This window comes from Thamnophis sirtalis, unplaced genomic scaffold (genome assembly GCF_051295495.1).
Source record: "Thamnophis sirtalis isolate CommonGarterSnake01/CBP01778 unplaced genomic scaffold, rThaSir2_p1.2 scaffold_13, whole genome shotgun sequence".
NCBI classification, from domain to species: Eukaryota; Metazoa; Chordata; class Lepidosauria; order Squamata; family Natricidae; genus Thamnophis; species Thamnophis sirtalis.
This window is the reverse complement of record NW_028261393.1, coordinates 34,153,477-34,170,793: the sequence shown is the minus strand read 5'-3', so window position 1 is coordinate 34,170,793 and position 17,317 is coordinate 34,153,477. Positions and strand designations below refer to the sequence as shown.

The 17,317-nt window shown below is 42.4% G+C and overlaps 1 protein-coding gene across 4 annotated transcripts in view; it reads right to left on the bottom strand.

The window, feature by feature from the left end:
• The window catches only part of LOC106550713 (vascular endothelial growth factor receptor kdr-like), a 241,718-nt gene that overhangs the window by 169,141 nt on the left and 55,260 nt on the right, over positions 1–17,317 (bottom strand). For all 4 annotated transcript variants that reach the window (XM_087728031.1, XM_087728032.1, XM_087728034.1 and 1 more), the window contains exons 2-3: positions 8,254–8,350; positions 4,095–4,315 (exon numbers count right to left, since the gene is read on the bottom strand). In XM_087728031.1, the coding sequence (XP_087584157.1) occupies positions 4,095–4,315; positions 8,254–8,350 (318 nt within the window). The remainder of the gene's footprint in view (positions 1–4,094; positions 4,316–8,253; positions 8,351–17,317) is intronic.

Here is a 17,317-nt window from a genome sequence, read left to right as displayed (position 1 = left end):
CTGTGCAACAGATTGCAGCATTGATATCCTCCCAGCGGTAAAACTTCCAAAACCCCAGATTTACTCAAGGACCCCATGTGAAATGGAAGAATTAAGGAAGTTTATTGACAAAAATTTAGAAAGGGGGTTCATTGAACCTGCTAGGCCACGAGTGGCCGCTCCACTGTTGTTCAGAGAAAAGAAAGATGGCTCCTTTCGTCTCTATGTTAATTACAAAAATCTTAATGCTGAATGCGTGCAAAATGTTTACCCCCTCCCTCTGATGAAGGATATGTTGGCCCAATTGAGTAAAAGAAAGATCTTCACGAAATTGGACCTAAGAGAGGCCTAAACCAGAGTCAGAATCAAAGAGGGACATGAATGGAAAACTGCTTTCAACTGCCCACTTGGTTGTTTTCAATTCGGAGTACTCCCATTTGGCCTACAGGGGGTGCCAGCTGATTTCATGCAATTAATAAATGAGGTTTTACATGAGCACCTGTACAAGGGCGTGATGGTCTACCTTGATGAAACCCTTATTTACACAGAAACACATGAAGAACACGTGACATTGGTACAATCAGTACTCAAAAAACTCAGGACCGCAGAACTATATGCCAAATTGTCTAAATGTGAATTTCATCAAGAAAAAATTGACTACCTGGGCTACCACATCTCCCATAATGGCATCGAGATGGACCCAGCAAAAGTCCAGGCTGTCACTGAGTGGGCGGCCCCTCGCACCTGCAAGCAATTACAAAGTTTTCTGGGATTTGCGAATTTTTATCGTCAATTTATCCCTTCATTCGCCAGCATTGCCCTGCCCATTACAAATCTCCTAAAGTCAAAAGGGGAGGCAAAGCCCAGACCGGGTAAGCCTTTGAATTGGAATATGGAATGTCAAGCCGCGTTCGAAAAATTGAAGTGACTCTTTGCAGCTGAACCTGTTTTGAAACACACAGATATGGATGCACTATTTATTGTTCAAACTGATGCCAGTGACGTGGCAGTGGGGCAGTATTATTTCAAACGAACGCTGATGGGAAACTGCAGCCTTGTGCTTACACCTCCCGCAAACTGACAGAGATGGAGAGTCGATGAGCTATATGCGGTCAGGTGGGCTTTGATGACCTGGCTACATTTCCTGGAAGGGGCTAAGCACCTTTTTGAAGTATGGACTGATCATAAAAATTTGGAAGCGTTGAAGACCCCTCGAAAGCTATTTCCTAAACAAATGCAGTGGGCGCAATATTTCAACTGGTTCAATTTCACCCTCAAGTACATCTTGGGGGGGGGAAGAAGTTCATGGCTGATGCTTTATCCAGACTTCCACAATACAACAGCTCGAAGCTGAGTGTGGTTCACCCAGTCATCCCAGCAAAAAGTCTTACTGCCCCGGTGGTTACCAGAAGCCAAAGCAATTCGAATTTAGAAGTCACAACAGACCTCATCTGAAAACTCAAGGAAGGCCTTGAGTCCGAAGACTGGTTCAAGGAACATTCAAATGAATGTACTATGAAGGATGGACTGGCTTGGGTAGGGGCTAAATTGTATGTTCCTGCTAACCTGAAAGCTATTGTTCTTCAATGGGCCCATGATTCATGAATGGCGGGCCATTTTGGTTTTGTAAAGACTCTACATCTGGTTAAGAGGCAATTTTGGTGGCCTTCATTGAAAAAAGACATTGAGTCCTACATAGCCAGTTGTCCAGTTTCTGCTGCCGCGAAACGCCCACCAGGAAAACCCCAAGGCTTTCTCCAAGGTGTGGCCCATCCTGAGGCCCCGTGGAAGGAGATATCGATGGATTTTGTTGTCGAATTACCAGAGAGTCTAGGAAATACCATGATTTGAGTTATCACCGACCTGTTTTCCAAACAAGTTCATTTTGTACCCTGTTCCAAAATCCCATCAGCTAAATCGTTAGCTAAGTTGTTTATTTCACTTGTATACCGGTTGCATGGAGTACTGGAACGCATAATTTCGGATAGGGGGGTCCTCATGGAGTACTGGAACGCATAATTTCGGATAGGGGGGTCCTCCCTCTTCTGGAAGGAATTTCTGAAGTTAATTGGCTCCACCCAGGGGCTAGGTTCCACCTACCATCCTCAGACTAACGGTGCTTGTGAATGGACTAATTCTGTTTTGGAGCAGTACCTCCAGTGTTTCATCAATTTGGACAGGACTTTGTACCAATTCCTGGATTACCCAGAGAAAACTGCAAATTTTGTCCCTCTCCGAGTGGAGTAACCAGCTCCGCCAAATTTGGCCCATGACTTGCAAAGCGTTGGAGGCTGCTCACCAGGCGCACAAGAAACAGGCTGACAAAAAGAGGGTGCAGCAAAGGGAGTACAAAATTGGAGATCGAGTGCTTTTGTCTACAAAGTTTCTCCAAACCACCCAGAAGTCAAAGAAACTGGGGCCGAAGTACGTCGGCCCGTTTCCTATTGTGAAAATCATTAATCCTGTTTCTGTACAATTGGAATTACCAAAGCATCTTAACCGGATTTATCCTGTGTTTCATGTAAACCTCTTGAAACCTGAGCACACTTCTTCTTTTTGTGCGCCCCTACCTGCACCCCCTGCCCCACTTCTCATTGAAGGAGAGCAACATTTTGAATTTAAGGAAATCTTGGACTCCAGAAAACATAGGAATCGGATTCAGTATCTAGTCTCCTGGAAACATTTTCCCCCCTCCCAAGCTGAGTGGGTTGACAAATCCCATGTTAGGGCTCCTAGACTCTTGTGGAAGTTCTACTCTAAGTACCCTGATAAACCCTGATCCTAACTGACTTGTACATTTCTTTTGTTCTCTTATTTTCTTACAGGGATGACTTCTTTTCCTGAAGGAGGGCCGGATGTCAGCCTCTGCTTCGCTACTTGCTTTCGGCTGTCATTGAAACGGGGAGAGGAAGGCATGGTATTTGGGAAGGGAAGTTTTAAGTACAGGAGAGATTGTGAAAAGGGAGTTTTGTTCTCATCATCTATTGCACATGCTGGAGATAGTGGATGGGCCCGCCAAGGCCAATTGTCCTGCATACCAACCTGATGATTTTTTTTGAAGATGGAACACACATTACACCTGACGGATTTGCAGATTGGACTAGGGATGGGGTTACCAGGGGGTTGGGTCACATATTGATATCTATGATTACGTGCGCTTTTGCCTAAGATCTTGCTTTGCTTAGCTGCTATCTTCTCATAACCAGTAAAAGTACTCTTAATTCTGCAAAATGGAGTTAAGTGGTTTCTTTCTTGGTTGCTAAGGGAGGCTGGCCTGACAGATTGTTTGTTCTTTGTGGGATACCTGATACTTCAGATTTCAACTTTCACAACTTTTGCCATTGACCAAGGGAATTTGGGGGAGGGGGAGATACAAACATTCAAGTGATACTTGTGCAATTGAAGCCCCAATCTCTTCTTTACATGAAATGCAGATCAAAAAGACCTGGGACTTCTATGCAGCTGCCATATTCATTTTTTTTCATCCAGATGTCTCTGTCCTTGACTATGCTATTGATAGGAGTGATTGGAATTGGATACCTGCTTTGATCCTCAGTGTGATCTCCATAAGTACCTGGGGATAATACATCATACCAACCTCCATACCCCTTCTGATTTTTTTTTTAATGGAATATAGAATAAGGGTTGGAAGGGACTTTCGAGGCCTTCTACAGACGTGTCAGCACCACCAATGTATAAGCGATAGAAAATCTTGAATATAAAGCTGACAACAGGAGCCCTATGGAAATTGTTCTAGCCATGACATTGCCACCCAATTTGAGATCTGGATTACAGAATACGAAATATTGAGTGATTGGAATTGGATACCTGCTTTGATCCTCAGTGTGATCTCCATAAGTACCTGGGGATAATACATCATACCAACCTCCATACCCCTTCTGATTTTTTTTTTAATGGAATATAGAATAAGGGTTGTAAGGGACCTTGGAGGTCTTCTAGTCCAAACCCCTATACCATTCTAGACAAGTTCTGGAGGCAAGCCATTCCAATGATTAATTGTTCTCCCTATCAGGAAATTTCTCCAATTCATCTTTTCCTGTGCCACCTTCTTAGCTTCCCTATAGAACCAGAATCAAAGAAACCATCAGCATTACCTTTCACAAAGACATATAACTTTGCTCTAAGTTCCTCAGCCAAGGGGAGGTGGTCGTAGAAGCAGCTGAAATAGCCGGTGTCATTGGCCACAGCTCGGTTAACTCCAATTGTGCTGCAGGAATGCCATGGCTTGTCTGAACACTTCTGCTTGTGAATGTGCCACCGCTTGCTCTGGGTGACCTGTTCATCTCCCGCTTGCCATGTCAAGCCATGCGAGCCCCTGGCAAGAGAAAGCACAATTCCATCAGTTTCAGGCATAACATAAGATGCTGCCAGGCAACTGGATGAAACCACAGGGCTGTTTGCTGCCTGGCGAAGAGCAACCTTGGTCTTTGTGGAAATCATGAATGAAACTATGCTGCAGGGTGGGAAGATCAAAGGACAATCTAAGAAAATGGGCCTTCCCTATGGAAAACAACACCAAGAAGAAGAACCCACCTGACACATGCTATGGTATATACCGTGTCCTTCAAGATGCACAGAGGAAGACCTCATGCTGGGAAAGAAAACGTGGCCCAATACTGGGCAAATGTCATTTAGTTTTAATTCTATTTATTCTACATGCTTTTTACATGTGGTACATTTTCTATGACTTATGTTATACCTATTTTATTTGCCCAGTGTGGAATGTTATACTCTATATCCATAATTTGTAGGTGCTTCTGACACGTATAAAGGAGGACATAACATGGAAACCTAGTTTGGTGAAGACTAGGATCAGGAAAGTTGTAGACCTCCCTTACGTGCAGAAATTGGCTGGGTGACCTTTGGCCAGTCCTCCCCTCTCTCTCAGCCCAACCTACCTCACAGGGTTGATGTGGTGGACAAAAAGGAAGAGGTATACACATATAGAGGGCAGAAAAGAGCAACAAAGGTGAATCAGGGGCTGGAGACTAAGACATATGAAGAACCATTGCAGGAATTGGGTAAGTTTAGTCTAATGAAAAGAAGGACTAGAGGGAATTTGATAGCAGTCTTCCAAAATTTGAGAGACTGCCACAAAGAAGAGGGGGTAATTTATTTTCCAAAGAAGCGGGAGAGGAAGCAATAGATGGAAACTGATCAAGGAGAGAAGAAACCTATACTATGGAGAAATTTCCTAACAGTTGGAACAATCAACCAGTGGAATGGCTTGCCTTCAGACGTGGTTACTCCATCACTAGAGGCTTTTTAAAAGAGATTGGGCAACCATTTATCTGGAATGGGGTCTCCTGCTTGAGCACGGGGTTGGTCTAGAAACCTTCAAAGTCCTTTCAAACTCTGTTGTTCTATGTTCTACATCAGGGAGAATTGTGTATGCCTCTTTGAATTGTACATAATAAAGATGGGATGTGAAATCTAAAAAAAATAAAAAAGCAAGGGAGGTATATGTTGACATTTCACATTAAAGGAAATCTGGTTGAGCAGTGGAGTAAAGTTTGTGAAACTAGTTTGAGTTTGACCACGCTTCACAGCAGGGATGTCCAATCTTGGCAACTTTTAGACCTGTGGTTTTCAGCTCCCCGTGGATTCCAACTCCCAGAATTCCCCAGGCTGGGGATTTCTGGGAGTTAAAGTCCACCAATTTTAAAGTTGTCAAGGTTGGACATCCCTGTTTTACAGCCCAGTGATGTATTTTATATGTTCAGTGGAGGCTTATTGGCACAATAGAGCATATTCTCCCAGATATGAAACTGCCTGGTGCAGAGAATTGTTTCAGTATTACCTCTCCTTTCTGGAGCCCCCAGGAATCAAATAAAGATAAGAGTTGATAAGGCCAGCAGGCAGGCTATGAGGCCTGTGTAACCTTTTGGAAAACATTAGGAGAAAATAATTCAGAGTATCAATGTTGTACCTGTCTTTAGAGCATTTCCTTTGCTTTGTTTTGGCTAATATTTAAATACTATTTACTCCCTTGTATGATTCTAGAATCATTCCCTGGCTTATCTGCGTGTCCTCTGTTCCTATCATTTGGTCCCTGGGAAAAGTACGACTGCTTTCAAGAATGAAACACGGGTACCCTACTTGCACACCTGCACGCTTTGAAGCACTTTGGGGAAATGACATCTGAACATTCCCTAGAGAATATTTTAGATCTTCCATTCCTCCTATCCCTCTTCTGTGGTCCATCAAGGGACATCGGTATTAGTAACAATTCTGCTAACCAACTAGAAGCCATTTTTAGTCTCTCCTGGCTATCCTCTTCTGACTTTGTAATTCTAATCTCAAGTTTTCCAATAGGGTTAGTTCTGACTATACAAGTGCAAAAAGACAGTTCATACTTTAAATTGAAGAATAGATACCATCCTTGAGAGGAAGACTTTTTCTATCTTGGTCCTGACCATGCCAAATTTTCCTCCTCCACCCTTTCCCGTCTCTCTTTCCTTCTCAGCAATTGGCCAAGATGGGGCTGGATGCTACCTGCTGCTGCTCTTTCACTGAATTTTCAACATAAAGAGTTCACAAAACACTTATGACTCACATTGATTGCAAAATGAATTTATTTGGCACCCAGTTACATAATTGTATTACCCTCTATCATGGTCTTTCCTGTTGAAGAAGATCCTGTAAACCACCTATTTTGCTGCCACTAAATCCTGCAATCTTGTCTTCTTTCAGCAAGGCTGTCACAGGTCAGCAACTCCTGAAGCTGCTTTGGAAGATACATTAACTTGTTCAAAGGTTCTGGGGGATTAAAGTGTGCGAGTGCCATCTTTCTTTTCTGAAATGCAAAGGGCTGCTGGGAAAGGTAACCATAGCAATAACAATGCCCTTGTATGGAGGTATGGAGTGTCTGTCTGTCTGTCTGTCTGTCTGTCTGTCTCTGTGTGTGTGTGTGTGTGTGTGTAGCCAGGATGGTGGCTATCACCATGCAAAAGAGAATGGGACAACTTGCCATGGCCATCTTCTTATGTCAATTTGCCGCAGCCAACTAGCCCCGGCCAACTCGCTGTGGGACAATTCGCCACAGGACAATTCAACAATTCAATTTAATTATTTAAAATAATTAAAACATTATTTTAATTTTTGTCACTCACATTTTATTTTGTTTCTCCTTTGGCTTCCCTTTTTTTAATGATCCTATTCCATCACTACTTCGATATTAGTGTGGCTCTTGTCCCACAGTGAGTTACTTAGACGATCATAAATAGGAAGACCAGTTGTAAATCATTGTGAGTCACCTGGACTTACAATGCCGTTTTCTTCGCAGATTTCCAATAGTGGTTTGCCATTGCCTTCTTCCCAGGGCTGAGAGAAAATGACTGGCCCAGGATCACCCTGCCAGCTTTAACTAAGATGGGACTAAAATTCACGGTTTCCGGTTTCTAGCATAACGGCGTTACCACCACACCACACTGGTTATCACAATGTTACATCTATCTTATCTAGTGGTGAAATTCATTTTTTTTACTACTGGTTCTGTGTGTGGGGCTTGGTGGGTGCGGCAGAGGAAGGATGTTGCAAAATCCCCATTCCCTCCCCACTCGGGGGCCAGCCAGAGGGGGTATTTGACGGTTCTCTGAAATACTCAAAATTTCTGCTACCGGTACTCCAGAACCTGTCAGAACCTGCTGAATTTCACCCCTGATCTTATCCCAAAGTTTGTTTCAGCAGTTCTTGCAGATCGTCTACCCTGCATAGACATTTATTTTTCCCTCTGCTCAAATTGTTTACGAAAACTGTAATTTTTAGGCTTATGTCTCAGATCCTAGAAGGAATTTCAGAATAAGAGAATAATAGGAGTGGGAAGGGACTTTGGAGGTTTTCTAGTCCAACCCCCTGCTCAAACAGGAGATGCTATTCCATTTCAGAAAAGTGGCTGTCCAGTCTTTTCTTAAAAGCTTCCAGTGATGGATCACCCACAACTTCTGAAGGCAAGCCATTCCACTGGTTAATTGTTCTCACTGTCAGGAAATTTCTCCTTAATTCTAGGTTGCTTCTCTCATTGATTAATTTCCATTCATTGTTTCTTGTCCTGCCTTTTGGTGCTTTGGAAAATAGATTAACCTCACCTTCTTTGTGGCAGTGCCTGAAATATTGGAATACTGCTATCATATCATCCCTAGTCCTTCTTTTCTCAAGACTACCATATCCAATTCCTGTAATAGTTCAGGACAACTTCTCCTAGAAATCTAAATTTACACTTAGTTTGGAATGCCAAGAATGCCAGGTATTTACCTGCAAGTTATGCTGAACGAATCTCCAGCTTCCACTATAATATAGTCACGATTGATGTTCAATTCAGGTTTCATAAGCCTTTCTTGTTTTGCCAGAGCTGAGCCAGATGGAGGGAGGGAGAGGGGAGAGAGAGGAGAGAAAGGGATTAGATGAGAGCAGTTCAATTTCAACTATTTTTATTCCTTATTTTTCATGTTAAATTACAGTAATTGCATAGTCCAATGGCTTAGCGGTTTTCTTCAAGAATTATAAAATAAAACGTTATTCTACTTTATTGCTTGTTTATGAAAACAGAAATAACCTTTAACATTCCTTAGTCATCCCATCCTAATTTACAGTGTGTTTCTCCAAGATACACATCTGAAAGAATGAAATCAAAAGAATAAGCTATTCACACACTACCCTGTTTTAAAATGTCCACTCTTAGCATTGGAATATGAATTTTCCCTTTAGTTATGTAAATTTGTAGTGACATTTTTTTTGGTTAGTAACTATAGATACAAGTTAGGCAATATCCATCAGATGTAGTAAATGTCATTTCACATCTCCAGATAAAAATATTAGGTGCATAACCATTCTTTAAAAAAATCAAAATTAACAACAAAAGAAAGAAAAGAATAGGGAAGGAGAACAAGGAAGCAAAGAGGAACTAGAATGCAGAGGTCAAGAGGAAGAAACATTAGAAGACAGCGAAAGAAACAGGAGAGAAGAACAGAGGCAAGAAAGAGAGAGAGCAGAGAAGGAAGGCGCGAGAGGGAAAAGTCAGATACAAACCAGAAGTAAAAGAAACAATCTCAGCTAAAGATGGATCAAGAAATAACAATTATGTCGATAAACCTGAATGGACTGAACACACTAAAAAAAAAAGAGCCCAGATGTTTAATAATCTTAAGAAATTGAAAGTAGACCAGATATGGGATAATTGATATAGATGGATGGAGCAAAGAAATAAAAATCAATGAAAGAATAGAACAACTCTCAAAAATAATAATTATGAGTAAAACAAGGGGGTCTTGATTGGTGAAATCAAATCAGGATGATAGCTGGCATATAGACTGTAGAAAGATAGAGAAAAAAGGAAATGATATGAAATAAAAATGGACTTGTGGAAATAACATCCCCAAGAAAACATAAACTGGATTGGAAAGAGACACCTATAACAATAGAAAAAGAAAGGAAGGGAAGAAGGAAGGAAAGGAGAGGAGGAAGGAAGTAGAGAATGAAGGGATGAAGGAATGGAAAGGAGTGGAGGGTGGAAGAGAGAGAGAGAGAAGGAGAGATAGTAGGAGAGGAAGAAGAAATGTGGAGGAGAGGTAAGGGAAGAAGAAAGAGGTAAGGAGAGGAGGGTGGAAGGGAGAGAAAGAGAAGGAGAGGAGGGAGGAAGAGAGAAAAAGAGAAGGAGAGAGAGTAGGAAGGAGAAGAAAGAGGGTAGGAGTAGGGGAGAAGTAAGGGAAGGAAGAAGGGGGAGGAGAGGAGGAAGGAAGGAAGGAGAGAAGGAAGGGAGGGAGAAAAGAAAAGAGAAAATAAGGTGGTGTCATAGCAGGTGCGAAGGATGGTAAACAAAGCATTCCAAATTATACCTTATAACCTTTTAAATGGAATAATAATAATATAAGAATGGCAAAGAAAAAGAATAACTATGTGAATGTATACCTATAACTGTATGTAAGAGAATAAATGCCAGTAAAAATATAAAGCACAATATAGGTAAATAATACTTGGTCATAAGTAGCTAAGTATAAATAAATAAAGAATTGTATATAAAAATGGATAACGAATAACGAGATTATGAATGCAAGATAGAAATGTATCTTGCAGTTAGAAAACACTAACTGCAAAGAAACCGATTTGGAACTGCTGTATGATATACGATGGAACTTATTGTTCCTATGTTGTTTTTAAGTTATGTGTTTGTTTCTGTTGATGTGTTTATGTGTTTAAAATAAAAATTAATTAAAAAAACCCATAATGAATGGTTAGGCATGATGTGAAAATGCAGCCACATTAGTTTATTCAGTGAATCACAGTTGTCAGGTACAAGGTATCAGAATGATACTGTGAATTGAACAGAGAAGTATCTTTACTGTGACTCACCCATTCACAAGAATCTCACCTGACTAACCACACTTTCTTGAGGACAACTAGGTAAGCACTCTGGGGATTAGTGGGTGTCAGGTCGTCTGTGGGTGAACCCCATATCTCAATAAAGATGACCACATTTGAAGCAATACAGATATTGAAACAGAACTAGTGGGTTAAGAAGACAGTTGTAAATCATCTCAAACACTTTGCAATGCATTCCCAACCTTGTGCACCATGTTCTGATTTGCATCAGTTGCCAATAATGTCATGAAGTCCTGACAAGTGTGAAATATTGACTGGCTAAATACCTATCAGGAAGCCCTGAAGCTTTAAAGTGCAAATCTAGGCTGGCATTAAACTGCTGTCCAAATATATGATCTGGACAGGTTTTTATAATGAACATGTAAGTGAAACGAATTCAAAAATAGAGTAAAGCTCCTATGTCCTATATCAGTTGAGATACCAGTGGTGCAAATCCATATTTATTTTGCTATAAAAATAGTCATTCAGAAGAAATAGGACGATAGCATAGGTTGGCTTCTGGAAGAATCTTGTCTATGATTTCCACCAAGGACCCCGCAGTCGTTGTCCTCCTCCTTCTCCTCCCCCCCCCTCCTCCTCCTCACAAACCCTCCTCTTTTCTAACACTGATAATGTTCCCTAGTTGGGTCATGAAATGTCTGCAAGAAAAGATGAGAGTGCACGAAAGACTCCACAGTTTAACCTGGCCTGCAAATATTCTCTTCCCTTGGTGCCTCCTAAACAGGCATTGCAGGTATGTAAAAGAGTGGATAGTGTTGATTGGCCTGGTTGCCCACGCTGGCCTCTGCCATGGATCAACGTAATATATAGGTTTGTGTCCAGCCATTCCAATGCCTCTGAACCCTCCTCCCAACTAGATTCCCTTCTAGGTGCAAGCCAGCATACTTTCTCCACCTTATCTGAGATCCTCAGTTTATTTCCAACTAAACGTATTTACATTCAGTCTATAAAAACATATAATGTTTCATGCATAGCTGGAATGGCAATGCCCCTCTTGTGTGGCTTGTCCTTCTCCAATTAGACTTGCTCTGCAGAGTCACCAGCAATGGGGATGGGAGCTCTGCTTTCCAAATATTTGCTTTTGCTGGAATTATTACACCGCAGTGCCTGGGCATCCCTCATGGCCCCCTCTTTGCGGCCCTAACAAACCTAACGGCCCTATTTAAATGAGGCCAGGAAGGATCAGAAATATGCTGCATTTCCCCCAATGGCTTTGAAAGGGCCATTATGGGGACTGTAAAAATCATTTTACGTCTTCTATCTCAGCCAAGATAATTATGACCAGTAATAAAGACTCATAATTCTGTGGGAATGCAGGAAAACATCCCAGCAGGCCTTCAATGTGTCCCTGCCTTTGCCATGTGATCAGAAATGTTTTTAAAAGACTTCAGCAGGGAATCGAAAAAGGAGGTGAGGTTTTTCTCCAGCAGGAGGTGGAAATAGTATAAAATGTTAATACCACTTTATAAAGCCTTAGGAGGGCCATCCATGGAATATGGCATCCAGTTTTGATCACCATATTATAAGAAAAATCTAGAGCCTCTGGAAAGAGTGCAGAGAAGAGCAACAAAGATGATGAGGGGACTGGAGGCTAAAACATAGGAAGAACGGTTGCAGAAACTGGGTTTCTCTAGACTGGTGAAAAGAAGGACTAGGGGTGACAGAAGAGCAGTCTTCCAATATCTGAGGAAGGAAGAGAGGATCAACCTATTCTCCAAAGCACCTGAGGGTAGAACAAGAAGCAATGGGTGGAAACTAATCAAGGAGAGAAGCAACCTGGAACAGAGGATAAATTTCCTGACAGTGAGAACAATAAATCAGTGGAACAACTTCCCTCCAATGCTTAAACATTAGAGACTTTCAAGAAGAGACTGGGAAGGTCCAGGCCTCCTACTGGAGCAGGGGGTGGACTAGAAGACCTCAAAGGCTCCTTCCAACTCTCTTCTCCTGCTAGTATTTTTCAGTTGTAAAACTCCATGCTGGACTTCAGAGAGGTGACCCACAGTGGATTCTCTTCATCTGACTTTCCATCCTTCTCCCCCTAACTTCTTTTTTAAGCAGAAAAGAAAAAGTAAACATTTCTATCTACAGAATTTGTTTTCCATATCTTCGTTGGCAATTAAAACTGGAGAAAGCATCTCTGTCTCTCGAGTGAAGGCAAACTGACCTATTTTCATGTTTTTCAAAACAATCCACCAATTGAAAGCTCATTTCTAGGCAGAATTTACAGCTCCTTGACTTTTCTAATGTCATTTGCTGTTTTTTTTTAAAAAAATCTTTAGAGTCACCCCCAATCCTAAAGATGGAACAGCATATAGGTGATCCTTGACTTACAACCACAGTTGAGCCCAAAATTTCTTTTCCTAAGTAAGACATTTGTTACATGACTTTTACCCAATTTTATGACCTTTCTTGCTACAGTTGTTAAATGAATCACTGCAGTTATTAAGTTAGTAACACGGTTGTTAAGTGAATCTGGCTTCCCATTGACTTTGCTTGTCAGAAGGTCACAAAAATGGATCACATGACCCCAGGGCACTACGACCGTCATAGATATGAGGCAGTTGCCAGCGTCTGAATTTTGATCATGTGATCAATCCATGGGGATGCCATAACAGTCGTTAAAATGTCATTTTTCAATGACATAATTTTCAATGGTCATTAAATGAAAGTTATGGTTCAAAGTTATGACAAGCTCAGGAAAAGTTATTGATGACCCACCCTCGGAATTATGAGCATTGTGATTGCATGTGATTGCCATTCAGGCATGTGGCAACCAGTTTGCATTTAACAATGGGTGCAGTGATTGGTGACCTTCCCAACAAGCAAAGTTAATTGGGAAAGCAAGATTCACTTAATGACCATCTGATTCACTTAACAACCATGGTAAGAATAGTCATAAAATTGGGTGGGGTGATGTGATGACTCGCTTTATGGCTGCACTGACTTACGATGGAAATTCCATTCCCAATTGCAATCAAAAGTCAAGGATTACTCGTATAGCACCAATGTAAACATAACATCACAAATGACAAGAACAAAGAAAAACATGAAGAAAAAGAAGGATAAAACCCAAACCGGTAACCACAATTGGTCAGCTGGGAACAATTTGAAATCAAACAGATTGAATTTGTGTTTCCAGCAACATGTGGGGCAACCTGCACCTGGGGAAAAGAGCAACTCATGAGAAGGTATTTATTATGGGTCAGGTTTATCATCTTCACTACAACTCACAGCTGCAGTCCCATAGGCCAGCTTGGAAAGTTTACTTCTTCCAGTATCACATCTAATTATGTTCTATTTTGTCCACACAGAGCGGGGCAGTTCAAAACCAAGTGATTTGATAAAGGGATCACTAATGACCAGTCCTGGACCCTTCCTGTCTCTAGGCATTCTCGGGGTTAACCTAGATAGATGTTAAGTGAATGGCTGATACTGGAAGAAGTAAACTCATAATCGATACAAAAGCTACGAGTGGCGCAAAGAGCCATATAAAGAAACATGCTCAGCATCACAAGACAAGTTATACCCACACATGGATTAGAGAAGAAACGAAAGTATACAATACCATCAAGAGAGTAAAAGAAATGAAATGGAAATGGACACAGAGCAAGAGAACTGAGCGCGGGTGGACCAAGGCAGTCATAGAACGGATCCCACTTGATCAGAAGCATCCTTGAGAGAGCCTAAAACAAGATGGAGCAATGACATTAGCAAGTATTGCAGGCCCAGCTAGCGAAATAAAGCTCAGGACCATCTCAGTTGGAAACAAGCGGATGAGGCTTTCATCCTGCAGTGGGTGGACAATGGCTAGAATGAGGATGGGGTGGAAAATAGAACAGAACAGAATTCTTTATTGGCCAAAGGTGATTGGACAAACAAGGAATTTGTTCCCGGTGCAGAAGCTCTCAGTGTACTTACATGCAATGTGATATATATCATGATCATAGTAATAAAATACAATCATGCTAAATCATAAGTTACAACACCCAAATGATGACTGGAAGAAGTGCCCTGTATTAGTGGGGATGGAAAGATTCCCCTTATTGCAATTGTGGAGCTGATATGCAAACTATTAAGCATATTGTGCAAGATTGCTCCACAACCTCTGTTTTCTGCTTCCCTGGATGATTTGCACGAAGCAATGCCAGAGGCAATAGCCTAAATAGCTGAACTGGACATCCAGCTAGGAGGCCCTGGGCCTTGACATGCCCCTCTAGAAGTTTTACTTATATTTACACAGACTGTGTATATATGCTTACTTCTAATATTCTCATCCTACACAAAATACATAAATAAGTAATAACCACAACTTTTGAATGCTATTAGAGAGGAAACATCAGCAGGCCCACCCAGGACCAGATATTAAAGGTCTAGAGAACTTCCTCACGAATAGAATAGAATTCTTTATTGGCCAAGTGTGATTGGACACACAAGGAATTTGTCTTTGGTGCAGATGCTCTCAGTGTACATAAAAAGACAGGATACATTCGTCAAGAATCACAAGGTACAACACTTAATGAGAGTCATAGGGTACAAATAAACAATCAGGAAACAATCAATATCAATATAAATTGTAAGGATACAAGCAACAAAGTTATAATTCTGCCATCATAAGTGGGAGGAGATGGGTGATAGGAACAATGAGAAGACTAATAGGAATAGCCAGTGGTGAGGGAATTATTTGTTTAGCATTCGGGATAAAACTGTCCCTGTGTTTAGTTGTCTTGGTGTGCAGTGCCCTATAGCCTCGTTTTGAGGGTAGGAGTTGAAACAATTTATGTCCAGGATGTGAGGGGTCTGTAAATATTTTCACATCTCTCTTTTTGACTCGTGCAGTGGACAGGTCCTCCATGGAAGGCAGGTTGGTACTAATTGTTTTTTTCTGCAGTTCTGATTATCCTCAGTCTTGTTGGATTGCATGATTATAATCATGACAATAATATACATGAGATCACTTGTAAGAGGTGGAACTTGTTAGCCAAACGAATATCCATCGGGTAAACAAGGATCTGTGTCCTTAGAGAAACTTAAACCAAACTGCAACCAGACTTTAGTGTGTGTGTGTTTTTCTTATTCCCCATCCCACCTTGCCAAAAAGTGGAACAAAACCATATTGGATAAATACTCAAAAATGGGGGTTTGTGAGGGAATGAAGTGGACTAATTTGCCCATTCTCATTTCACAATCCTAGAAAGCAGATCTTCTGGCTGTGCTTCACAAAGCAGATGACAATATACAACACATTGAAGCCATCCAGCCCTTTGTTTGAATCTCCCCTGTTGTGTTCTGATAGCATTATTGTTCACCAACTGGAAATTTGGCCTCAGAATAGCAATAGCAGTAGCAAAAACAATAGCACTTAGACTTATATAGCACTTCATAGTGCTTTAAGGACTCTGTGAGTGGTTTACAATGTTGCTCTGAGTCGACTTTGAGCCCATACTGCATTCTACCCACCAGAACTCCTTATCCAGCCCTTTTGCTTGTCCCCAAAGTAAATAGCCTAGAGGTGTGGGAAGGCAGGCAGGCAGGAAGGAAGGAAGGAAGGACCCCAAGTTGTTCTGAGTTTCTGGCTCTAACAAGTAGTGTTTGTTTATTTGTTCAATTTCTGTAGCCCCATATCTCAACCAATGACTCTGGATGTTGCAAGAACCCAAGTTTGAAGTGCGCATGCCCAAGATGGTGCCCTGTCGCGTTTGAGGAGAGCTTCAGGGAGATGACTGTCCTTCTCGGGTATCCTATCACATCGTTGGTTCCAAGTCCAGCTATGAGAACTTCCTGGGACCTCGGGGGTACCCGTGAGCTGTGATTTCCTGCCTCGTAGCCGGAATGTCATGAGTGAAACGGGGCGGTTGGCGGTGAAAGGAGAATGAAGAGCGGTGGCGGCTGCCGACGTAGGTGTAGTCAGTGGCGGCGGCGGGATGCCCGGTCTGGGGTCTCTGCAGCCGGCTTGGGTGTGGTCAGGGGTAGCGGGACGCCTCTGCAGCTGCCGCTCCCCACACCGTGGTGTTATCCCGATTGCTCCCCCCTCCTCCTTACTTATGGACATGATAAATTGGATCAGCGGGGAGTGGCTGAGGCAGCTGGCATGGATATTGATGCCAGCAGAAAATGGCTTCGGTAGTTGGCATGGGCACGGTTGGAGTGGGGGGGGTCCTTCGTTGTGGCCCCCTCCGGTATCACGACCATTGACTGGGCCACCGTACTGTGTCATTTGACCATTTGACCATTCGGCCCCTACTCTTATGACAATATGAACTGGGTCAACGGAGTGCGGCCCTGGCAATGGATATGAGTGCAGATGACATGGACGGAACCTGGCTGTTGGAGTTGTTGAAGTTGGAGCAGCCACTACTGTCACTGCTGTCCTCATCGCCACCATTACTGGCTGCTTCACCACCTCGCAATTCACCATCTGCTGCGTTTTTGACATCTGGCCGTTACTCTTACATATTGTCCTTAACACCGACCATTATTATGATGGACATAAGCTTCCCGCTACCCCCCTTGAACACTGCTGGCTGCCCCCCCCCCACTGGACATGTCATCTCCTTGTTCCATCTCCCTGTGATGTCACCCTGTTTGGTTGATGCTACACTCTCCTCTATGTTATACTGCAACAGAACTTTATCCCCCTTTCCCAGGGATGGACTTCTTGCCTATCAAGACGCTTCCTTAATGACGGATCTTGGGATCCCGAGAGGAAGAAGAGACTTCTTAGGTTTTTTTTTTTACAGGGGTTTTTAATCAAATTTTAAGGGGGGTGGGGGGTTTGATTCGGATGGCTCAGACAGGCTTGGCGGGGGGGAGTCTGCCAGGGCACAGGCCAGAGCTAACTAATGGGAGCGGGTTGGGAGTGCTGGGAAGGGTTGGGATTCCGGGGGAGACATTAAGCCATTCCATCAGGGAGTTCACCATCTCTACTGTTTGTGGGAGA